This window comes from Zea mays, chromosome 1 (genome assembly GCF_902167145.1).
Source record: "Zea mays cultivar B73 chromosome 1, Zm-B73-REFERENCE-NAM-5.0, whole genome shotgun sequence".
In the NCBI taxonomy this organism is placed as follows: domain Eukaryota; kingdom Viridiplantae; phylum Streptophyta; class Magnoliopsida; order Poales; family Poaceae; genus Zea; species Zea mays.
The window spans coordinates 179,551,015-179,576,779 of NC_050096.1; the positions used below are offsets into that span (position 1 = coordinate 179,551,015).

At 42.7% G+C, this 25,765-nt stretch overlaps 2 protein-coding genes and 2 pseudogenes across 4 annotated transcripts; 2 read left to right on the forward strand and 2 right to left on the reverse strand.

Annotated features, from left to right (window-relative positions):
* Window positions 1-10,971: 10,971 nt before the first annotated feature.
* On the reverse strand, window positions 10,972-12,166 carry LOC103640621 (ubiquinone biosynthesis methyltransferase pseudogene; annotated as a pseudogene). Its single transcript, NR_161272.1, has 2 exons — window positions 11,550-12,166; window positions 10,972-11,476 (listed from the first exon to the last, which is right to left on the reverse strand). The product of NR_161272.1 is annotated as a ubiquinone biosynthesis methyltransferase pseudogene (transcript).
* A 418-nt stretch (window positions 12,167-12,584) lies between these two features.
* On the reverse strand, window positions 12,585-13,183 carry LOC103640622 (uncharacterized; annotated as a pseudogene). Its single transcript, NR_161273.1, has 2 exons — window positions 13,113-13,183; window positions 12,585-12,998 (listed from the first exon to the last, which is right to left on the reverse strand). The product of NR_161273.1 is annotated as an uncharacterized protein (transcript).
* A 2,230-nt stretch (window positions 13,184-15,413) lies between these two features.
* LOC100383747 (uncharacterized) lies at window positions 15,414-16,397 on the forward strand. The gene has a single exon (NM_001176383.2). The coding sequence runs from the start codon at window positions 15,593-15,595 to the stop codon at window positions 16,052-16,054; it is 462 nt and encodes a 153-aa protein (NP_001169854.1). The 5' UTR covers window positions 15,414-15,592; the 3' UTR covers window positions 16,055-16,397.
* A 6,846-nt stretch (window positions 16,398-23,243) lies between these two features.
* On the forward strand, window positions 23,244-24,357 carry LOC109943468 (uncharacterized). The gene has a single exon (XM_020546545.3). The coding sequence runs from the start codon at window positions 23,429-23,431 to the stop codon at window positions 23,888-23,890; it is 462 nt and encodes a 153-aa protein (XP_020402134.1). The 5' UTR covers window positions 23,244-23,428; the 3' UTR covers window positions 23,891-24,357.
* Window positions 24,358-25,765: the final 1,408 nt, after the last annotated feature.

The window sequence follows — 25,765 nt, forward strand, 5'->3', positions numbered from 1 at the left end:
TGGGAGCCTTACCCTTAACAAAATTAGATAATTTCTTGGGGGCATTAAGCTTAACATTGCCTCCCTGTTGGAAGCCAATGCCATCCTTAATGCTAGGGTGTCTCCCACTATAGAGCATGCTCCTAGCAAATTTAAATTTTTCATTTTCTATCTCATGCTCATTAATTTTAGCACTAAGTTGAGCTATGTGATCATTTTGTTGTTTAATTAAAGCTAGGTGATCATGGATAGCATCAACATTAATGTCTCTACATCTCATGCAAATAGAAACATGATCAACGGTGGATGTAGAGGGTTTGCAAACATTTAATTCATCAATCTTAGCATGTAACATGGCATTCTCATTTCTAAGATTGGAAATAGAATCATTGCAAACATTTAAATCTTTAGCCTTAGACATTAATTTATCATTCTCAATCTTAAGGCTAGAAAGTGATTCATTCAACTTGTCAATCTTAGCAATCAAATTAGCATTATCATTTTTAAGGTTGACAAGAGAATCATCACAAACATTTAATTTCTCAACCTTAGCAATTAATTTGGCATTGTCAATTCTAAGGTTAGAGATGGTGTCATGGCAAATACTAAGCTCACTAGTTAATTTTTCACATTTTTCTACTTCCTGAGCATATGCATTTTTCACCTTAACATGCTTCTTATTTTCCTTAATAAGGAAGTCCTCTTGGCTATCCAAAAGTTCATCCTTCTCATGAATAGCACTAATTAATTCATTCGATTTTTCCTTTTGTTGCATGTTGAGGTTGGCAAAAAGTGTGAGCAAATCATCCTGATCATCACTAGAGCTAGCCTCATCACTAGATGTTGCATATTTAGTAGAAGCTCTAGATTTTACCTTCTTCTTCTTGCCATCCTTTGCCATGAGGTACTTGTGGCCGACGTTGGGGAAGAGGAGACCCTTGTTGACAGTGATGTTTGCGGCGTCCTCGTCGGAGGAGGAGTCGGTGGAGCTCTCATCGGAGTCCCACTCCAGACATACATGGGCGTCGCCGCCCTTCTTCTTGTAGTACCTCTTCTTTTCCCTCCTCTTTCCCTTCTTGTCATCGCCCCTGTCACTGTCACTAGATAATGGACATTTGACAATAAAATGACCGGGCTTACCACACTTGTAGCAAACCTTCTTGGAACGGGGTTTGTAGTCTCTCCCCTTCCTTTGCTTGAGGATTTAGCGAAAGCTTTTGACGATTAGCGCCATCTCCTCATTGTCGAGCTTGGAGGCGTTGATGGGGAGCCTACTTGATGTAGACTCTTCTTTCTTCTCCTCCGTCGCTTTGAATGCGACGGGTTGCACCTCGGGTGTGGAGCTGGCGCCTCGCTTGATGATTTGTTTGGAGCCTTTGATCATCAACTCAAAGCTCACAAACTTTCCTATAACCTCCTCGGGAGACATTAGCTTGTATCTAGGATCACCACGAATTAATTGTACTTGTGTAGGATTAAGAAAAACAAGTGATCTTAGAATAACCTTGACCATTTCATGGTCATCCCATTTTGTGCTCCCGAGGTTGCGCACTTGGTTGACCAAGATCTTGAGCCAGTTGTACATAGCTTGTGGCTCCTCTCCTTGGTTGAGCATGAACCGACTGAGCTCCCCCTCGATCGTTTCCCTCTTGGTGATCTTGGTCACCTCATCTCCTTCGTGCGTGATCTTTAGTACGTCCCAAATCTCTTTGGCACTCTTCAACCCTTGCACCTTAATATACTCCTCTCGACTTAGAGAGGTGAGGAGTATAGTAGTTGCTTGTGAATTGAAGTGCCGGATTTGGGCGACTTCGTCCGCATATCTTCATCCCCTACGGATGGTACCTGTGCTCCAAATTCAACAATGTCCCATATGCTTGTGTGGAGTGAGGTTAGGTGATACCTCATCATATCACTCTACCTACTATAATCTTCACCATTAAAGACTAGTGGTGTGCCTAATGGGATAGAAAGTAAAGGAGTATGTTTAGAGATGCGAGGGTAGCGTAGGGGGATCTTACTAAACTTCTTGCGCTCATGGCGCTTAGAAGTGACGGACGGCGCGTCGGAGTCGGAGGTGGATGGCGACGAAGAGTCGGTCTCGTAGTAGACCACTTTCTTCATCTTCTTTTTCTTCTCGCCGCTCTGATGCAACTTGTTGTGTGAAGGGGATCCCTTCACCTTGTTATCGGACTCCCCCGATGGAGCTTTCCCGTGGCTTGTGGCGGGCTTCTCGCCGGTCACCATCTCCTTCTTGGCGTGATCTCCCGACAACACTTCGAGCGGTTAGGCTCTAATGAAGTATCGGGCTCTGATACCAATTGAAAGTCGCCTAGAGGGGGGTGAATAGGCAAATCTGAAATTTATAAACTTTAAGCACAACTACATGTCGGGGTTAGCGTTAGAAATAAAGTTGAGTCCGAAAGAGAGGGCGAAAACAAATCAACCAAAGAAATAGAGTGGATGACACGGTGATTTGTTTTACTGAGGTTCGGTTCTTGCAAACCTACTCCCCGTTGAGGTGGTCACAAAGACCGGGTCTCTTTCAACCCTTTCCCTCTCTCCACTGATCACAAAGACCGGCGAGCTTTTCTCCTCAATCAAATGGGTCACTTATACCCCACAAGGACCACCACAACTTGGTGTCTCTTGCTTTGATTACAAAGGTGTTGAGAACAAGAAATGGGGAAGAAGAAAAGCGATCCAAGCACAAGAGCTCAAAGAACACGAGCAAAACTCTCTCTTCTAGTCACTAATTGCTTTGAGTGGAATTGGGACTTGGAGAGGCTTTGATTCAATTGAATTGTGTCTTATATTGAATGCACTATCTCTTGTATTGAGTGAGATGTCTAAAAAACTTGGATGCCTTGAAGTGTGGTGGTTGGGGGGGTATTTATAGCCCCAACCACCAAAGTGGCCGTTGGGGAAGGCTGCTGTCGATGGGTGCACCAGACAGTCTGGTGCGCCACCGGACACTGTCCGGTGCGCCAGCCACGTCACCCAACCGTTAGGGTTCGACCGTTGGAGCTCTGACAAGTGGGGCCACCAGACAGTCCGGTGGTGCACCGGACAGTCACTGTTCACTGTCTGGTGCGCCTTCTGGCGTCTGCTCTGACTTCTGCGCGCGCAGTTCGCATTGTTCACTGTTACTGTACACTTTTGCAGATGACCGTTGGCGCTGTAGACGTTGCTCCGCATGGCACACCGGACAGTTCGGTGCTACACCGGACAGTCCGGTGCTACACCGGACAGTCCGGTGAATTATAGCGGAGTGGCTCCCCAAAAACCCGAAGCTGAGCAGTTCAGAGTGGATCTCCCTGGTGCACCAGACAGTCCGGTGCTCTAGACCAGGTCAGCCTTCGGTTGGTTTTGCTTCTTTCTATTTGAACCCTTTCTTGGACTTTATATTGGTTTGTGTTGAACCTTTGGCACCCGTAGAACTTATAATCTAGAGCAAACTAGTTAGTCCAATTATTTGTGTTGGGCAATTCAACCACCAAAATCATTTAGGAAAAGGTTTGACCCTATTTTCCTTTCAGTTCTAATATTGTTCACAAATTTTATACAACTCTCTTGTAATTTCATAAACTACAAGAAAGAAAGGTATGTAAGTTTTGTGAATAAATTTGTTTTAAATTTATTATATGAACAAATGATCAAAATAAAAACTATACATCCTGATGAGTTATACAATTTTGTAGTTAAAAACTTTTTCATTTAAACTAATTTACTGCTTTAAAATGTGATTCGAAAATTGTGTTTGCCTAGTGTAAAAGAAAATACTCTACAAAGAAATTATTGCCAAGTGCCGAAAAGAAAACACTCAGCAAATAAATTCTTTGTAAAGTGTAAAAAATACTCAGTAAAGAACCCTTTGTCGATTATTGGAAAAAACAATCGACAAAAAAACTCTTTGTCGAGTGCCAAATATAAAACGTTCGATAAAGAAAACATTCACCAAAGAGCTTCTTTGTCGAGTACAAAAAAACACTCGACAAATTACATGGCACTCGGCAAAGACTCGTTTTCCGGTAGTGTGCCTATCGTTGGTGGATTGGATGCCGCCCTTGCCACCCTGCCCCGTCGGTGATCGATGTTTTTTTCATTTTAATACTTTTTTGTAATTTTTTTGTTAGGCCCTTTGAACGACCCAATTTTATCTTTGTACCTTTATCTCGACGCCATAACTTACCGTGCCGAGGTAACACAGCTTGGTGACGTGACTTATGGCGCGAGGTGGAATGTCAAGGACTCCACCGATGCCTATGTGGTGTATAGCTCGACGCCACATGTCCTGGCGCCGAGCTCGAATCCAATATCAGTGGCGTCGAGCTAGACACGAAGAATTAATTTGAATGCCCCACATACATCATTACATTAATAAATTAATTACATATAACATCGCTAATTTAGCATAGCTTCGGTTTCAAGAATTTTAATTCTAGCGACAGTTTTAAAAAATGATAAGATATGGAGCTCAGATATTTGTTGTCATGGTATATTAAGAATTCTTTAGACTTATATATTTGTTAAGATTTTTTCTAGATTATGTGCATGTGTCACTCATTCATGGTTTATGTGTGCCTATATAAGATAAGTGTCCCATTTTAATATGATGTAACACAACAAATTTGTCATCCCACATATATCTCATCTCACACACATGATAGTCTGTCGATTGCGCCATAGAATTTTTATTTACTTTATGATTTTTATTTACTTTATGTATTAATTTTACTATTATAGAACTTTTCAGAATAACAAATAATTAACGATTTTTCCACGTCCTTCTATCTTCATATTGATTAATTCATATGCACACTTATATTTCTGTGTAGTTGGATCGGTTCATACGCGCACATATTAAAAACCTTAAAATCGGAGTTATGCTAAATTGATGATGCTATATATAATTAATTTGTTAATATAATGTTGCATGTGAGTCGTTCAAATTAATTCAGCGCCGAGCCGTGTTATCTCGATATCATGGCTTGTGGCGAGGAGAAGAGGGTCTAAAAATGAGATTATATCGTCGACATGGCCAAACAAAAAAATAGAAAAAATAGTTAAAATGCAAAAAAGGTATATACGAAAATTAACTTCAAATCTTAGGCTTTTTAGTGGCAACACTTGTTGAATTATAGATATGCTAGAGGCTAGAGCTCTTTTGACTTTATTTGGGTTGCGTGTTGCCTTTATTTATTTTCAATTAACGTAGATAGTTTTTCATATGACCAAATCAAAAATCATGTATGCGTAGATATATAGCAGTGTAGTGAAGAAACAATTGACGTAACTCTTCAAGAATTGTTGTATTGGTGGTTGACTGACCATATGTCTGTTGTTGTGTTCTTATGTTTATTACTAGCTGAGTGCCCGTGCGTTGCAACGGTAATATATAATACCAGTATACTACGATAACTTATATATAAAATGTGTGTTATATTTTTATGAGAAAATGTTTCATAATCAATTTGTGATCCTAGTCATACATAAATTTTGTTATTTTAATCTAGTTGTTTCACCACTACATTGTAACCATCAGTATCATGCAGACTTCGATATATGCCACGATTTGTATGGTCTCATCATTGGAGAGCACGTTCCACATATGCTGGAAGAAATTTCCTCGTACATCGTTAGTCATCAGACACGCACCACCATACGTTCTTGCTTAAACAAAAAGGTAAATGTGTGTGTTTGCGAAGAGAATTAAAGGCAGGTCGGCACAAAAGCTACCCTGACGGTGGCGAGGATGACGAACTGGTCACTGTTGTCGATCCTCCTCTGCGTCACCTCCGACGCTAAGATGACACCACAATCCTCGATATAGTAGTCGTCGAACGCGCGCGACATGACGAGTACCGACGACTCTTGGTTGGGCTGCCAAACGAAGTGTACCCCGGGCTCATCAGCGAGGTAGTACCCCTGGCCGTTGCACCACCAGATGCGCTACTCCACTACATACATCATGTTCGAGGACACTCACACAACGTCAGCAACGTCCATCGTCCCAGCGTACAAGAATTCATGTCCGGTCAGTAGCGACTTACGTGGTAGGTTGGGCTTCAGGTGGACGATGAGCTAGACGACGTGATGGCGTCGTCGTCGGATGCGGTGTCCAGAACAACCCGAGAGTCGTCGATGTTGGCGACAACCATGAGGCCTCCCTGCTTAACGATGGACAGTGCGGTGCAGCTGCTCTGGACCGCGTCCAAGTGGTGGCTTCGCGGGAGCTTGTCGTACACAGCGGCGCATGCGACCACGTAGGACTGCTTCTAGAGGTCGAACTGACAGTCGCCAAGCTTCTTCTCGTCATCGATGAGCGACGCCAACGTGAGTGCCTCCTGCTTATGGTGTTTGTTCGGGGTTTCAAGTAAGAAACATGGATTCATGCTTGGCGTTGGTTTATGAAAATGACTCAGAAGTCTGATCTATGGAAAAAATATTACGGAGAAAAATGTCACCCATGCAAAAAAAGGAATTTAAGTATAATACATTATTCAAACAAAAGAAATTGCATGCAAAGCTCTTCTTTAAATAATATTACCTCCATCCAAAAATCTAATTCAAGAATCTCGGTGATACTTATCTACTACTACGCATTGTGCAAGGGTAGCAAGTGAGCTTGGTGAGAGATGTAGTAGATGTGTTTCATGTCATAGATGTAGACATAAACACATATGTGGTGTAGTGATAGCTACTCTTGGCCTTTGCTTAAGAGGTCACGGGTTCAAATCCCCTTGAGAACATGTGTTTTTTTTAATTTTAGCTAGACATGGGCTGTACGGGGGAATGAGAATGGGAATGAGCTTTGCAGGAGGAGAATGACAGACATGGGAATGGGAACGGTGGCAGAACGGGAATGGCAGAACAGGAATGGTGGCAGAACATGGGAATGGCCGACTACTCTTGCAGCCTTAATAGTAGTAGAGATTAGGTGAGTGCCCGTGCGTTGCAACGGAAACATATAATACTATGATAACTTATGTACAAATGTGTGTTATACTGTTAAGATGAGCCGTCTGTTAGCCCTAGATTTGCAAAAGAACATGGAAAATCATGATATCAATGTGCAACACGAACAATTTCTTTGTACTTGCAATGTTTGGAGCAACCTTTCTGATGTATTCTTCTCACTTTTTCAAGGGTAAGAGTTTAATGTGTTTGACAAGCTTGCAACAATCGAGCTTGCATTAGGAGCACTTGGCACGTTCTATTTCAAACAGTGCCTGCATATAATTACTAAGAAACTTTATTACATATATGTGAATTAACTTGCAATTTTCTTTAATTTTATATAGCTGAAAATAGTTCTAACTATTCAATGGCACCTACAAATATGTTCACTTATGTGGATAACAGAAAGAAGAATCAACTGTCATAGGGTCCTACCACTGGTTCTTAATCTGTATTCCTGGAAACAAGCTAGACCACAGAATAGATCTTCAAAATATTCTGGTGACTTTGCAAGCCTTTCACTAAACCAAGTAAAGCAATATTATTGTGACCAAATATTATTTGTTTATAATAAAAAACAGGATTTACTTCGAAACACAAGGAGTTGTTACTTGCAAAGTCCTTGACAAAGTTTGCACAAAGGTTCGTCGTCAGTGGTCCAGCCCTGAGTGTACTGTCTCTCTATACAGATGCCATTACACAACACACATCTCCATTCAGAAGTATCAAAATCCACGGATCAATCAATGTGACATTTTGGATCAGTTGGTTAGAGCCAAGAATATAATTGGAAAAATAGATCAAAGTTCATATTACCCCACCAAAATGTGTTGCGATGACGCACAAGAACAAATATTATAATTTATCTTTTCACACTATATTTATCAGAACAATCCGTTCAATTTGGATACACAAGATCTGGTCCATAGAAAACAATGCTTGCATCTGTAGGTCAGCTTCGTCTTCATCCATAAACTGCACAGGTCGAAGCAGCATATACACCATGGCCAGTTGCCTCATCTGTCTATACATAGAAACAAGCGAGCGCCAGTTCGATGAGTCCATGAACAAAAAACAGGTGACCAACAAACACTGACATCAAAGGTTGAGAACTCACCATATGTAGTACCTATCATCTGTAAATTATTTCTGCATTCTCCCCGATAGTTCAATCTTCACTATACCACAAATGCAAAGGGTCGGGCGTCGAAGCTTGAAGTTTCAAAAAAAATCCTACCACATCAGAATAAAGAAGCGTCAGTAAAATTACCAAATCATCCATTTAATAAAACAACCAGGCGGGGAGCTGCAAGTTAAAGATTGTAAACAAGGTTCAAAAGTGAGCAGCCAGTCATGTAGAATCACACCAACGACGACGACTCATGTACACAGCCAAGAAGAGAAGGGTGAATGGGACGACGATGATGCCTCCTGCACACATCCAGCACACGCGCCGTGTCCGTCATCAATGGTTAGGGTAGGTAAGATGCTGAGATCACAAGATGACCGTCAATGAAGGTTTGTTTCTGATTTCATAGCACTTCTTCCCTAAAGATGAAGGGCCTGTTTGGTTCAGCTTTTTTCTGACCAGCTTTTCTGAAAATCTGGCTGTAGGGAGAATCTGGGTATTATTACGATTATGTGTGGAGGAAGATAAAGGTATTAATAGGGCTCAGGATCTAGAAAGTGACAGATTCCTACTATTACAACGACTCAACCGATTATGTGTTTATGTTGATTTTGGATGGTTTTTGCCCCCAACGAATTGTATAGAAGCTGGCTGAAAAGCTAAGCGTTTGGCAGTCTGCAGTAGCTTTTGGTGGCCAGAAGCTGCCAGAAGCCGAAACAAACAGGGACGAAGGTAAGGTGTCTCAGTGTCGAGGACCCTTGTAGCTGGACTAACAGAAGATTTGTATAAGTCTATAATTTGTTGTGATAATATTAGCATCTAAATGATGTAATTGATATAGCATTATTAAAATCATAAATAGAAGTTTGCATGGTACCGATGGTTGCAATGTAGTGGCGAAATAACTATATTAAAATAATAAAATTTATGTATGGCTAGCTAGGATTTATAAAATCTTTTTCTTATAACATACATTTGTATATAAATTATCATAATATTATATGTTTCCGTTGCAACGTACGGGCACTTACCTAATAACAATAATAAATGGAAAGGAAATAATTTGATGAGTTTCATATCCAAATATCTGATAGTGTCTTCTCTGTAAAGGCAGCCGCCGTGGAGTGCGACGAGAACGGATCACCTTTTTAAGGATCCACCAGACCACATCACCCCTCTCCCCCACCGTTCCTTTTCTCCACCAGTGAAGCACACTCCAACCTGACCCTCTCTCTCTCTCTTTGTAACACACACAGACACACAACTCATCCGCAGAAGCTTAGCTGCTCCTTTAGTCAGTCTAACGGTTGAGGCGTTCCTAGTGCTCCTGCCGCGTACCCTGCCCTGTTCATAGTTCTGTTCCGCGCATCCCATAGGAAGGGAAGGGAAGGGAAGGGGAGGAAGCAGCCGCATCACACAGCTTTGCTCTTGCTCTCAGCTCCCCGCCCACCAAATTAAAGGAGGAAACATGTAGCCCACAACGCTAGCCGTCGTCTATCTCGTCTCCTAAAAAATTCGATATAGGAGAGCTACAATGCTTTTCCTGGACCAACAGAAGCCTCCACCGCTGCGATCATCTAACCTTTTCACAGCTCCAGCGAATGCACATAGTCGCTGTCGTTTCTTCGTCTTCCTCTCAGCGTCGATGCTCCCACTCGCGAACCCTCCCCCACCCGCGCTCGGCACGCAGGCCACGCGGCGGCGCTCAGGCTCGGGATATCAGCGACGGTGGAGCGGTCCTAGGCTTGTCGTCTTCGTCAGCGGCTCCCCCTCCTGCCTCTCGTCAATCGCCTCGCGCCCTCGCCTCTGGTCCTCCGCACACCACCCGGCGACCCTGCATGCGCCCCTACCGCCTCCAGTGGACCATCGATGGCGCCTGGCTGAGGCGACGTGGGGAGGGAGGCACAGAGAGGGCGCTGGACGGCCAGCTGAGGCAGCGTGGATGTCGGGGGCGCAGAGAGGGGTAGTTTGGGTGCAGTGAAGGGGATTTCGTGGGAGAAGGGAGCACGATGTCTGCGGGGTCGGTGGATGGGATCGGGCGGCTTAGATCACAGGACGATAGAACGGACAACTGAGATTGTCTAACGACAGAACGCAAGGGAGGCAGGCTACCCCTTGCAGCCTTAATAAGTTGTAGAGATTTTGATTCGGCCAATAAAAAATCAATGATATGTTTACTTTTTTTGTTCATATAGTTTATTTTTTGAATATGTATCGTGTATTGGTATGAAACTTTAATTTTATGTAATACTTGTTTTTTATGGGCATGCTTAATTTTGTAATACGATCTTTTTGGGCTCCCATAAATTCTAGTTCTATGTCCGCCACTGTGTGCGACAAATGGGAGATCACGGTGGCGCTAGACACGAAGGCCGATCATCAATTCATGTCGTATTAGTCCGCCAATTTCCAGGGGAGGTCCTCAACATGTAGCAGGAGTGCAGACGGGCTGGACCACATCAAGGGTCTCCATGTGGAGGTGGAGCAGAGGACAACGACGATGACAGCTCGTCTGCCCATGGTGGCAGCAGACCACATCAAGGGTCTCCATGCGGAGGTGGAGCAGAGGACAACGGCGACGACAGCTCGTCTGGCCATGGTGGCAGCAGCAACAGCAACCTAGGGCTCGTGTCGTCCAACAAGTCCAATGTTCCGTTGTAATCGTGCCTCTTCCCGGCCAAACCCAAGAAGACGTCTCTGTTGGCTCATGTCACGCAGCGGCTCCTGATCCCGAAGCAGCCTGTGGACATGATGAGGTTTTTGGCCAAGCTGCCAAGGTAGCGAGCATGCTATTGCTCTGTGAATACATCTTTGCCTTGATGGTAAGTCAGCTCAGATGCTAAGTCAATCTTATTTTAACTCTGACATTGTTTTTAGAACAAAAAAATGTATTGGAGGAGGTATGTGATAAGACTAATTTGATGTTCTGGATGGTTTCACGTTTCCAAGAAAAAGCTTTACAAATGGAAGAGGTCAGCTGGCTTAAAAGCCAAAATAGCCACTGACGCTACTGCTCTAGCACATACTTCTCGCAAATACTACTTATTCTACATATTGTGCTGATGCTGACAGCCAGCACCAGCTGCTTTTACAAGCCACCGAACCTATTATAGAATTCATTAAAAAACAACAAATACTACTAATTGTAGAAGCGGTGTACCCATGAAAAAACATTCATCCGTATTCAGCTCTACAGTTTCAGTCCAGAATGAATGGCAACTACACCGCTCAGGAGGTTTTCATATTCCACCCTCTGGAATCCGGCTTCCTGAATCATCTGAGCAAACTTTTCCTGCCAAGGTTCAAGGTTCACAGGCCTGGTTAGCATGTTGCCCGTCTTCTATCTGCCGATCACCATCAACCAGCTCTCCAATAGCCGGAATCATAGAAAACGAGTAAGCATCATAACTGAAAAAAGAAGGGCAGAAAATCTGAAAGAGCAGTTAAAGATTGACGAGTAAACATGATTGACGAAACTTACATCTATTTAAAAATAGGGACATCCACATGACTCAACTCCAAGCATAGGAACCTCCACCCTTGCTTTAGAACCATCAACTAAGCAAAAAAGATTTTGAAATATGCCAATTGATATGACAGTAATGACATTTCAGAACCATCAACTAAACAAACATGGTAAAATATAAAAAAGCTTAATCCATGATACTGCACACGAAGACAAAAAAACTTAATCACGAAGAATAGACACATATACTGAAGTTCAAACAGTAATAATTTAAACATGAGCAATAATAATTGTTAGGGTTCTAAATTAGCCGACCTATAAGCTTCTGATAGAGCTTTCTCAATGTGCGTCACATTTCTGATCCCAAATGCGATAGTGTAACCATCCATAGATCCATCCTCAAAACTCAGAGCTTCTGCATCTCCTTGTATCCAGCTAAGACAATGTTCTTTGCTATAACCTGGAAATAAAAACCAACTGTTGAACAACATAACCCACACTTGAGACAGAGGCAACAAAATCTATTAGAAAAGTTCATGCTCGGGACCTCTTTCTGCAACACGCTTTTTCCCAACATTTAGCATATTTGGATTAATGTCACAGACATAAATATGGGTGCCTTTTATCAGAGACACACACACACACAACAAAAACTTGCCACTTCATCTAAACCAACAGAGATTGGAACTCTGGTCCATTTCATGGTCAGAAAAATCACAAAGGCACCAAGAATAATCCCTAGACTTCAATTATGGTAATTCACACCTAAGGCAGAACATTTCAAGAACTCAAGCATGGAGATCAACCTGAGCAGTGAGCAACTGGATGGTAGTGTCATGTCAGCCGTCGTTGCTGATTCGACCCCGCCTCTAGCGCGCCAGGGTGGTGTTGTGATAAAAACAAAAAACTCAATAGAATAATTCAAGAATATATCATTTCATTCATGTGGCAATTTTTTTGAACGCACATGTGCTAATTATTCAATAAAGGAAAGCAAAAGAGTAATCACCTGATGAAGTTCTTCTAGAGCAAGAACTAATGCTTCGAAGAATTTTGCACATGACTCATTTGATGGTGTATGAAGTATTGAAGCCAATGAGCAACAAAGGCAACAGTTCAGCAATATTCCAAGGTATGACTGATCAGCACAAGTAGACAAAACTTCTCGCACACAAGTTGATTTGCTCAAACTTTTCATAAGGTCACTTTCCTCAAAGACTTGTACTTCCTTATGGCGATCTTGTACTCGATGTAAAACCTCTTTAAACTTCTGATCTTGTCTAGTTCATGACTAAAAATATCATATGACTAATTAGCACAAGTAGACAAAACTTCTCACACACAAGTTGATTTTCTCAAGCTTCTCATAAGGTCACTTTCCTCAAAGACTTTACTTCCTTATGGCAATCTTGTACTCTCTTGATGTAAGGCCTCTGTAAACTTATAATCTTGTCTAGTTCATGGCTAAAACAGGAAACAAAATCAAAACATGCTTAAGTAAAACACAGGTGTGTCTATGAGAGAAATTAATTATCTAATAATAAAATCAATATAACCAGGCAGAATCCTTTAACATACCAGATCCCATAACTTGGACGAGGCCAATCTCACTGCAACCAGAAGCATATATGCACATTTTCCATTCCTGAGAAACATATATACAACTGAGTATCAGTATAAAAAATCCCAACAATACCTCCTTAAGCACGCTAGAGGAGAGGAAAGGGGTACTAACCCCCTACCCACATCGGAGAGCTTCACCTTCCTAAAAGGAAAATCAACATCTACAACATTCTCCTCAGTTACCAGAGATCATTTATTCTTGAAAATAAGCCAACCAAAATAAGTTTAACAATTGACAAGCATCTGGTGGTTACCAACACAAGAAAAAGATTTCAGACACATTGCTTGGAATCAGCTTGTGAAAGTTTAGGCAAAGGCCCACCAATTGGATCAAATTTCTCCTTCGTGATAGTAGAACAAGTAACATCACTACCAGTAACAACAATGACAATATAATTACCATTTCTGACTACTTTGTGCATTCTATGTTTGAACATCGATGAGACCCCAAATATCTGAAGTCATTTGGTCAGTTGCCAATATGTGTCTCACACTACCTCTTTGATTGACATATAGCGAAGAGACGTCGCCATTCCGAAAAATGGTAGAGATGAGTGAAAACTTGTTATTAGCTAGCAGGTTGGTAACCAAAAACAAGTGCATATAAAAAGGGTATATCAAACAATTGTTTGCCAACTCCAAGTACCTTATCTATTATTTTTTCCCATATGCAAAAGATATGTAACAAGCGACTCAACAAGTTGACTTAGTTGAAGCTCTGTAAATCTTGTAAATGTTGTACAGATCAGAGCAACTTCAATGATGGTATGTCTAAAAATTTTGGCATCAAAATACCTCAAAAGTCCTCCTGCTTTAGAGCCCATAATGTTCTGCTAATCACAGAACAGACCGAAGCCTGAAGTGGCTCATTGTGGCTGTTATGCCAAAAGTAAATGATAACTAAATGAACCAAACAATGAGTGGCATGCATGTGCGTGTATGTGTGGTTACAGGTTTCTTCTCACAGGAAAACTACACCATAAATGATAGAACAGAGGAACTGAGGAAGTGGTAAATTGTCAATGAACCAAGCCAGAGCAAGCAAGCAAGTCTGCCATGAGAAACAGTTAGGTGGTCTTCGACGACAGATCTCGGTTCTTTGTGCAAACAACGCTAATCATCAGGTTGGGAGCTCAGAATCCAACGAGAAAATACATTAATCATGTACTAAACTCGTGAATGAAACTGAAACCCTAAACTATTTGCAATATATTACCCTGATGCACGCCGTTACCTACTGCGAGCAGCGTCCGCCGCCTGCTAGTGGCTGGTGGAGATAGAGATGCCCCTCTTTTTTCAGGCGAGAAGACGGCAGCGGAGATCTGGGGCTCACCTTCTGGAGTTGTTCTCTACGTCCTGTGTATGCGCTGTGGTAGTACGGTTGCTCCACCACCGCCAGTTGAAGGACTCATGCACTGAGCGTAGGACCAACAAGCGATTGACGGCGTGGATGATGTTGACCACCGCTGTGACACCTCAGGTGTCTATTTCGCGTTATATCGGGAGATTTATCCCAATCTCGGATGCTCAGTAAAAATTTCTATTTCTCGCTCGCGTATGTCCCTGATTATCCAGATTATTCATTCACGTTTCACCGAATTCGGAGTTACTCAGTCTCACAGAAGGCCAATTTTGGAGCCGGTTAAAACTTTTATTTCTCGGCACGAATGCCAACTTGTTAATCATTCTTGATTTATAAATCTCGTCTAAAGCTCATTTAATCAAGCACTCGACAGTTGTTAGTCGAGCTGTGTCTGAATCCAATTTTCTCGATGTTCGATCTATGTCCAAAAATTAATCCGAGTCCGTACTCTCAAACGAAATACTCAGTAGGTCATCCTCTAATTAATTTTTATCCGACTCGGCTTAATACCTCTGCGTTTGATCCGAAATGCGAAAATCAACACCGGCAATGATTTTATTAACCCGACCCGATTGATCTCGATCACGAATCCGAAACCAATCGGTCTCAATTCATTTTATTCCTAATTGGGTGCGAGAAATTATTTTGTTTTCGAGCGACGCTAAACAAATTTAAATTCTTAGTACGGATAATCCGTCGTTCTGTCCGACCGAGCACCAGCTCGCTCTATTTTTACACGGACGACTTTCGCGAGAGCATTTTTATTCCGAGAAATAAATTAGCGCAGCCCGTTTGAGTGTTTTGGGCCAGCCTAACTCGGCCCATTTGGCCCACTAGGGAACCCTAACCCTAGGGTTTCTCTATAAATATGGACCCCTTCCCTTGCCCTTGGCAATTTTGCACTCCCACCCCTCCATTTTTCCCAGCCGCCACCTTCTTTCTTCCCTGCCTCTTCTTCTTCACGGCAGCAACAGCCACCAGCGACGCCCTCCCTGCTCCATGGGCGCGGGTCTCTCTGCTCCAACCATGGCCACCCAGCAACAGCGCCATTCTTCCCCCTCGGCTCCCTGGGATGCAGCACCACGCCATCGCGGGAGCAGGGCCCCCATGGGAGCGCCCCCTTATCCACGACGTCGGCAGCAGGGAGCTTTTTCTTCCCCGTGCGCAGGAGCTCCATGGCCGAGCTCACCCAGGCCCCAATGCCTCTGCTCGGTCGCAGCTCTGCAGGCTCTCTCCACCGCGCCTGCTCCTTCCTCGGCGCGCTGAAGCTCCTCAGCCATGGCGCCCAAGCCCTTCTTCTTCCTCTGCCCAACGCCCCCTCTTCTCCACTGCGTTAAGAGCAGGGAGCCTTTTTCTCCCCTGCGCGCAGGGAGCAGTTCCCTTGGCCGACGCCCTCTGTGGCAGCCATGGCACCTCCCTCCCTCTCTGCTCGTGCGCAGGAAACCCCTCAAGCGCAGGGAAGAACAACAGCCCACCCTTCAAAACACCAAGCAGCGGCAGCAACCTCCATGGCGCCCCTGCTTCCCTCCCATAGCTGAGCGCCCTTGCTGTTCTCTTCAATGCCCCTTGGCTGTTCGACGGAATACCCGTGAGAAATAATGTGTTGTGCACAGCCCCGTCCGCTATGCCGTCGACCCTCGCTAGTGGTCGACGCCGCGCTTCGCGCTTGGCCCATTCGACGAAACGCCAAGCCTTGTGGACAGCCCATGTTACTAGCCTCGATTCGTCCAGGTTGTTCACTTGGTATTTTGTGGATTAATCTATTTAAGCCTTGGTCGATGTTGTGCATGCGTGTATATGTGTAAGAAAATGTATTGGTATGGATTGAAGTTCGTGGCGAAAGAAAAAGAAGTAGAAAAGAACTCAAATGTTTTTATATTTCGATAGGAATTTATGCGATGTGGTTGGATGTGTGCGATTTGTAGTTTGTACAATTATATTTTTTGTCGATGTGGTGTACATTGGTGTTGGAGTGTGTGTGGGTATAAAATGTTTTGGTTATATGTCGTAGCAAGGTTGCCTTCACGTTTTGGTAAGCAAATATGTTGTGTTGTTTAATGTGATGAGTAAATTGGAAATACATGGGATGCGAGGATTTAATTAGTGCACGTAGGTGTGTGTGTGCCGTGGTGTGATATAGTAGTGGTGGCATGAGATATTTATTTGAGGTGCGCGGGTATATGCCGTAATATGGTTATACTCGCGACGAGGAAAGATGTATGTATTGTGTAACACGACGTTTAGGTCGCTATTATATAACCGTGTGAAGGAGGCTTCCGAGGGTCATGTGACTAAAGGGTGTTGTAGTGGCAAGGCGAGAAGTAAGTCTAGTATTTTTTTAACGATTAGTTGATAGCACCTATCGACTTCGTCATGATTTTTGTTGTATGGCGGATCGAAGCCTTGTCGTCGTAGTCTCGGGGAATTTTTGGAAATGTGCTGGTGCTTTACTGATGGGGTTGTATGTACTTGTGATGTATTACAATAGCCGTGTGTCGTGCAAGTATCCACAAATGGTGAAAGGTGGTGTATGTTGGTAATTAGAAAATGGTCACTTCGTTAGCCAATAGCCAAGCTTATGCCGAGATTTAAAATATGGGCAAGTTGAATTGAAATCATGCTTATCTAGGCGTGTGGTTAAATAATAATAATTTTTGGCTTGTGTAGTGAGGTGGTGACATGCCGAAGTAGTCATCGCTTCCTCTATGTTTTTAAGTCGAGTCAAAATGCGAGGTACTAGTAGTACGCCAGGCAGGCGGTGTTCCAAATAGATAAATCGGGTGATGTGGTAGTTGTCAAGCGTGATAGAGGTTGAGTCACTTAGGTTATAAATTGATGCTCGACATGTGAGGTCTCCTAAAATATGGTGTTTTAAGTGACTTGGGTGTTGTCCAGTTTAAGTTGAGAAAGTGGTTAAGAAAAACTAATTAACCTGCTCCCACCTATGTTTTTGAGTTGCGAAGTCTAAAATACTTGCTAAGTTTTATACTGGTTAACCAACTTGTTAGATGACTTTAGTTAAGCTCGTGGTCACGATGATTTGCTTGTTGTAGTCTAAATACGTATGGTTATAGTCGCGGATGAAAAGTATTAGTGCTCATGTGAGGTCTAAGTTAAAATGCAAATTATTATGTGAACAACACTTCGATATCGATTATCGGGGAGAATGTGTTGTTAATTAAATATGGTACTTCTAGTGCTCATAATGACACAGATAAAAATTAGTAAGTCCACTTGTTAGTTCTCACTTGATTATTTTAACTCTAACAAATGTCAAAGTGTTATAATAATTCAAGTCTCTAGAACGCCGCAATTCTTGAATTGTATAGAAGCTGAAATGTATTGATTGCTGTTTTGGGCTGCACGCACTGTTTTCGGTATGCTGTATGTTTGATGAACTAAATTGTGTTTTCTGTAGATATGTGCTATAGAAAAGTGGTAGATAACTTTATTATCTTGCTGGTGTTAAAATTTGACAGCCATAGGTCTGACAGTTTAGGAGTTATGCTTTTTACAAATTCAGTAACTGAATCTGTCCAATTTCTGTACAGATTTCAGAGACTGTACTGTTTGCTTAAGTTAATGTTTGAATCAGTCCTTGTAGATTATAATAAATTTGTAGATGCTTTTCTTATCTTGCTTGTGTTAAAATTTCATAACTAAAGGCCTGACGGTTTAAGAGTTATGAATTTTACAACTTGGTTGTTGTGTTCTGTCCACTGACAGAACAGATTTCGAAAACTGAATTGTTTGATTCAGTTCAACATAGAATCAATTCTTGGTGATTATAAAAGTTATGTAGTGCTTTTGCCAAGCTTTTCAAAAAGTCTCGGATCACTCTTTTTGGTGATCTGAAGATTAAGTTATGGATGTTTAAAGTCTGAAGACTGGATCTGTCCAATTCTGGACAGCAAAGCCTTCTAGTGTATTTTATCCTTAGTTAAATATTGAATCACCTTAAGATGTTTATAAATGATATGTAGACAATTTTATTACCTTTCCAGAAAGTCTAGGATCATCTTGTTTGGATGCCTGAATCTTCAGTTATGAATTTTTAAAGTCATAAGTCTGAATCTGTCCAAATCTGGACATCGCTGTTGTGTTAACACCTTTTGACCTTGCTAAGTGTTTAATCATGCTGTGATGACAATACCAAAGTTGTAAAACACTTTTCAAGCTTTCTAGAAAGTCCTAGTTTACTATTTTTGGTTAAATATCTTGTGAGTTATGACTGAAACAAGTGACTGCTGTATTGCTGTCCAAAAATTCTGCTAGTGCTTATTTGATTGTTAGTTCACCCTTTTGGCTTAAAATGCTTAGTTAGCACTTAACGGACCTAGACTTGTAATGTCTAAACTTAAGTTAACATGTGTTCCATGATTCATGTGCTTGCTTGCTGTGTCCTCTGTTAAACTTGTGTTTGGGATGCTTTTGTATGATCACTAGAAGAACTAATGAAAAGCCGTATCCAAATAAATAAAATGCGCGTACTTGTGATGTCGTAGTTGGGTTGCGTAATTAAATAAAATGTTGTCGTCTTTTTAATGGTGTTGATGTTGAAACGCCGATAACGTGCAAATAGCTAATGTTAGTGTGTGGTTGTTTACGGTGTCTTACAATTAAATGTCAGTTCGCTACCGTGTAACTATATATCTTGTGATATCTTTCATTGTATTCATACATATGCATCTTGCATCTCATTTAGGACCGAGAGAGGATGATCGAGCAACTGGCGTGGTGCCAACCACAAGCTGTAGATGGTGGACAACCCAAGGAAGGATGAACTTAACCAGTGGATGCTCGCCAAGCGAGTACCTCCCCCAGCAAACACTACCTAAGTGTTAAATTAAAGGCAAGCCCCGGTTTTATGCATAACCTGTTCTATATGATATTTTACTACACTTAATGTTTGTAGGCTTGTATTGTGCACTTAAGTGTAGGAGTTGATTTAAACCCTAGTTGCATGATCTCAGGAATCCTATTGAGATGAATACTAGTATGCTAGGTCGAGTAGCTGCTTTATTAATTAGGATCTCGGTAGAAGTCGAGTGATTTTTCTAGCACTCGCGCGAGGTTAGGAATTGGTTGTATCCACTTTGATAACAGAATGGTGATGGTCTGTGGACACGGGTCCATGGGGATGCGTGGTCTACAAGATGAAAATTGGAATAAGGATTAACGTGCGGATACCTGTGTCAAGCGTTTGAACGTACTAAGCACATGCCGAGAAATATGGTAAATCGGTAAGCCTAGTACCTGACTGAACCTGGCAGTGGACTTTACCCCTCACGCGACCTGAGACGTGGTCTCCCATTCCGGTTATGGTGGGTACAAGTGCGGTCACTGCACGACGGCAGTCGGGGTCAGTGAGGCATTGTACGCCAAGGCGGTGAGCCCTGATCTGCTGACGGGGAATCGATGGGGATGGTTGATATGTGTGGGGACGGAGTGCCCCTACATGTCGTGTGTTTAGGTTTACCTTGCAAGGATAAAAACTCGATTCGAATCGTCTGCTTCTCGCAGCTAATGAGACTGCTTGATCCATTGTACTGCATTGAGTAATAAGTGGAAATGAGGTGACTGGCAAAAAGATGTTGATTGATAAAATGTTTGATACCATGTATGAATAGCTAGGTACACATCTAGTCTAAAAGGATCATACTAAAACTTGAAAAGCTAAAACTTGATTTTAGACTCAGCTAGTGCTTTTGGCAAACCAAACCCCTCAGCCAAACAGCTGCATGTCTAGAGGTAGAGGAGTAGACTCCTCACACCGGGTAAGTCTAGCTGAGTATTAGTATACTTAGCCTTGCTTGTGGCATAATTTTTGCAGGTACTCCTTAGGATGATTGGTTGATGGTGTGACTTGGCCTTCGTCCCTGCCACCGGGATAGATGGTCGAGTGGGTTACTGCTTCCACAGGAGAGGACCAGGAGGAGTAGCGTGGCCAGGCTTCGCCATGTTACTCGGTTTTCTCCGTTAGTTATTTCCGCTGCATTAAAATTTATGGTTATTATTTCTGAAACTCTGATAATGTAATCACTAATGATACTTATTAAATTTGTGGTATTATGTTTTATTGTATTTCTCTGTGCCTCACCTTCGTGTGAGCTAGTGGTATTCGATCCTGGTAAGTGGCTTTATCGGACTAGATCCGAGGGACTGACGGGTTATTCCTGTTTAAGTGTGTTGCTGCCCTTATGGGTGCAACTTGGACACTTAAGCTGGAATAATTCGGGCGGTTCCGCCACAGCTGGTATCGGAGCGAATACCATCACAGAGAAGTCAGTAAGTCATGATTACCAACTTTTCTAAAGTAAAACTTGCTTAGAAACCAATGTTGGATAGATCGTCAGGACGATCAGGATAGACCTAGGACGTGAAGCCTTAGGAAAATAGATGGGTAGCTAGGTGGCTATATTTATATAAGTCATAAAGGCTGCTACTACTATTAATAAGGATGCCGTAAAAGCACCCGAAAAATTAGTTAGGTCTGAGAAGACGACTAGAATGAGCATGCATCATGATTGTCGCATTATAATTGTCTCTTATGCATCAACATGCTTCTCTCACCTTTATTCCAATAATAACTTGTGAATAATGTGATGTACTGCTATGTTAGGAACTATAAGAAATGTTTTACCTTGTATCGGATTGGTAATTCTTGACTAGGTCGTGATATGTGTTTCTCTTGCCTTGCTTTCTAGAAGGTACGATAGTTGTTTAGTCCATTTTGCCTCTAACCAAAAAAAATGTTGTCTGTCCTGCTCATGAAAAGACCCCTTCCCCAAACAATCTAGTGGTTCCCTAGTGAAACCCTTAAAAAATATCAAATCACGTGCTTGTTTTGGTGTTTCTAGCCCTTGTGTGTTTTACACTTGAAATTGCACCTGCACAACTTATAGACGCCCATAGCTTGACCGCTAGATCAACCCAAGTCTCCTTGTGCACTTGTGTCAAAAAAATCGTTTGGTGTCTAGTTGCGCAAACCCTATCAAGGCCATGTTTCATTCCATAGATCCTGCCCCAAATCTTCATAACCTTTCTGCTACTCATCCTAAGCGATCTCATGCGACTGCCTCTCTTTTCACCTGGATCTAGTAAATCGTTACCTTTATGAATCATGTTGTGGCTTATCATCCGAATCCCTGGATCCTTCATCGATTCTGCCCCGTTATCTGGTTATCTGCTATAACCTGTTCTCAAGTATCGGATGTTGATCTCGCCTAAACCTCCCATTTCTGATCATTCTCATACCCCCTTCTCTGAGGATTATGACGTTGTTTTATCGATTTTATCTCTAAGAAGTGGATCCATTTGGTTCAATGGATTATGCTATTGACTTTAGTTCTCTCATGTCTCTAAAAGCTCATCAATCTTGATCTCATGGTTGGTTCCTCCTCATATTGAAAATCGTATCAATCTTTGGCTGATAATCCTCGTGATGGGCATAAAATAGTTCTCTGAGTTGAAGAAAATTCTCAGGTGATGCTCTTTTGCCAACAATCTTTGCCTCAACTTCAGTCACATTTTCTGAGCCATATTCTCATGGGCTCCATCTAATTTAAGCCACATAAATTTTTCATTGGTTATGTTTGGTAATGGTGTCATGACTAACGACTGATGGTGCCGCGACGAAACCGAGAGCCTACTATGGTGCACACATGGTTCAGCTGCTCGGTACACGCTGGTATCACGATTAATAGTTGTGATCCATTATAAAACTACACCGATGTGCTATCTTTTGTGGACACTCTCAGAATGATCGCTGCATTTTGTCTCGATATGTCGCGATATTCTGACCAAATCTGTCTTCAGTATCTTGTCAGATACCCTCTCATGAATTTGCATCTATCTTCAGTCTGGGAGTTACATGCTTCTCCACCCTTAAATATCCTCATTCGAATCTCGGGACGAGATTCTTTTTAAGGGGGGAAGGCTGTGACACCCCAGGTGTCTATTTCGCGTTATATCGGGAGATTTATCCCAATCTCGGATGCTCAGTAAAAATTTCTATTTCTCGCTCGCGTATGTCCCTGATTATCCAGATTATTCATTCACGTTTCACCGAATTCGGAGTTACTCAGTCTCATAGAAGGCCAATTTTGGAGCCTGTTAAAACTTTTATTTCTCGGCACGAATGCCAACTTGTTAATCATTCTTGATTTATAAATCTCGTCTAAAGCTCGTTTAATCAAGCGCTCGACAGTTGTTAGTCGAGCTGTGTCTGAATCCAATTTTCTCGATGTTCGATCTATATCCAAAAATTAATCTGAGTCCGTACTCTCAAACGAAATACTCAGTAGGTCATCCTCTAATTAATTTTTATCCGACTCGGCTTAATACCTCCGCGTTTGATCCGAAATGCGAAAATCAACACCGACAATGATTTTATTAACCCGACCCGATTGATCTCGATCACGAATCCGAAACCAATCGGTCTCAATTCATTTTATTCCTAATTGGGTGCGAGAAATTATTTTGTTTTCGAGCGACGCTAAACAAATTTAAATTCTTAGTACGGATAATCCGTCGTTCTGTCCGACCGAGCACCAGCTCGCTCTATTTTTACACGGACGACTTTCGCGAGAGCATTTTTATTCCGAGAAATAAATTAGCGCAGCCCGTTTGAGTGTTTTGGGCCAGCCTAACTCGGCTCATTTGGCCCACTAGGGAACCCTAACCCTAGGGTTTCTCTATAAATATGGACCCCTTCCCTTGCCCTTGGCAATTTTGCACTCCCACCCCTCCATTTTTCCCAGCCGCCACCTTCTTTCTTCCCTGCCTCTTCTTCTTCACGGCAGCAACAGCCACCAGCGACGCCCTCCCTGCTCCATGGGCGCGGGTCTCTCTGCTCCAACCATGGCCACCCAGCAACAGCGCCATTCTTCCCCCTCGGCTCCCTGGGATGCAGCAGCACACCATCGCGGGAGCAGGGCCCCCATGGGAGCGCCCCCTTATCCACGACGTCAGCAGCAGGGAGCTTTTTCTTCCCCGCGCGCAGGAGCTCCATGGCCGAGCTCGCCCAGGCCCCAACGCCTCTGCTCGGTCGCAGCTCTGCAGGCTCTCTCCACCGTGCCCCCTCCTTCCTCGGCGCGCTGAAGCTCCTCATCCATGGCGCCCAAGCCCTTCTTCTTCCTCTGCCCAACGCCCCCTCTTCTCCACTGCGTTAAGAGCAGGGAGCCTTTTTCTCCCCTGCGCGCAGGGAGCAGTTCCCTTGGCCGACGCCCTCTGTGGCAGCCAAGGCACCTCCCTCCCTCTCTGCTCGTGCGCAGGAAACCCCTCAAGCGCAGGGAAGAACAACAGCCCACCCTTCAAAACACCAAGCAGCGGCAGCAACCTCCATGGCGCCCCTGCTTCCCTCCCATAGCTGAGCGCCCTTGCTGTTCTCTTCAATACCCCTTGGCTATTCGACGGAATACCCGTGAGAAATAATGTGTTGTGCACAGCCCCGTCCGCTATGCCGTCGACCCTCGCTAGTGGTCGACGCCGCGCTTCGCGCTTGGCCCGTTCGACGAAACGCCAAGCCTTGTGGACAGCCCATGTTACTAGCCTCGATTCGTCCAGGTTGTTCACTTGGTATTTTGTGGATTAATCTATTTAAGCCTTGGTCGATGTTGTGCATGCGTGTATATGTGTAAGAAAATGTATTGGTATGGATTGAAGTTCGTGGCGAAAGAAAAAGAAGTAGAAAAGAACTCAAATGTTTTTATATTTCGATAGGAATTTATGCGATGTGGTTGGATGTGTGCGATTTGTAGTTTGTACAATTATATTTTTTGTCGATGTGGTGTACATTGGTGTTGGAGTGTGTGTGGGTATAAAATGTTTTGGTTATATGTCGTAGCAAGGTTTCCTTCACGTTTTGGTAAGCAAATATGTTGTGTTGTTTAATGTGATGAGTAAATTGGAAATACATGGGATGCGAGGATTTAATTAGTGCACGTAGGTGTGTGTGTGCCGTGGTGTGATATAGTAGTGGTGGCATGAGATATTTATTTGAGGTGCGCGGGTATATGCCATAATATGGTTATACTCGCGACGAGGAAAGATGTATGTATTGTGTAACACGACGTTTAGGTCGCTATTATATAACCGTGTGAAGGAGGCTTCCGAGGGTCATGTGACTAAAGGGTGTTGTAGTGGCAAGGCGAGAAGTAAGTCTAGTATTTTTTTAACGATTAGTTGATAGCACCTATCGGCTTCGTCATGATTTTTGTTGTATGGCGGATCGAAGCCTTGTCGTCGTAGTCTCGGGGAATTTTTGGAAATGTGCTGGTGCTTTACTGATGGGGTTGTATGTACTTGTGATGTATTACAATAGCCGTGTGTCGTGCAAGTATCCACAAATGGTGAAAGGTGGTGTATGTTGGTAATTAGAAAATGGTCACTTCGTTAGCCAATAGCCAAGCTTATGCCGAGATTTAAAATATGGGCAAGTTGAATTGAAATCATGCTTATCTAGGCGTGTGGTTAAAATAATAATAATTTTTGGCTTGTGTAGTGAGGTGGTGACATGCCGAAGTAGTCATCGCTTCCTCTATGTTTTTAAGTCGAGTCAAAATGCGAGGTACTAGTAGTACGCCAGGTAGGCGGTGTTCCAAATAGATAAATTGGGTGATGTGGTAGTTGTCAAGCGTGATAGAGGTTGAGTTACTTAGGTTATAAATTGATGCTCGACATGTGAGGTCTCCTAAAATATGGTGTTTTAAGTGACTTGGGTGTTGTCCAGTTTAAGTTGAGAAAGTGGTTAAGAAAAACTAATTAACCTGCTCCCACCTATGTTTTTGAGTTGCGAAGTCTAAAATACTTGCTAAGTTTTATACTGGTTAGCCAACTTGTTAGATGACTTTAGTTAAGCTCGTGGTCACGATGATTTGCTTGTTGTAGTCTAAATACGTATGGTTATAGTCGCGGATGAAAAGTATTAGTGCTCATGTGAGGTCTAAGTTAAAATGCAAATTATTATGTGAACAACACTTCGATATCGATTATCGGGGAGAATGTGTTGTTAATTAAATATGGTACTTCTAGTGCTCATAATGACACAGATAAAAATTAGTAAGTCCACATGTTAGTTCTCACTTGATTATTTTAACTCTAACAAATGTCAAAGTGTTATAATAATTCAAGTCTCTAGAACGCCGCAATTCTTGAATTGTATAGAAGCTGAAATGTATTGATTGCTGTTTTGGGCTGCACGCACTGTTTTTGGTGTGCTGTATGTTTGATGAACTAAATTGTG

Bases quoted from the DNA above. Each gene is read 5' to 3' on its own strand.
- LOC100383747 (NM_001176383.2), top strand. From the start codon at position 15,593: ATGCAGCACCACGCCATCGCGGGAGCAGGGCCCCCATGGGAGCGCCCC.
- LOC109943468 (XM_020546545.3), top strand. From the start codon at position 23,429: ATGCAGCAGCACACCATCGCGGGAGCAGGGCCCCCATGGGAGCGCCCC.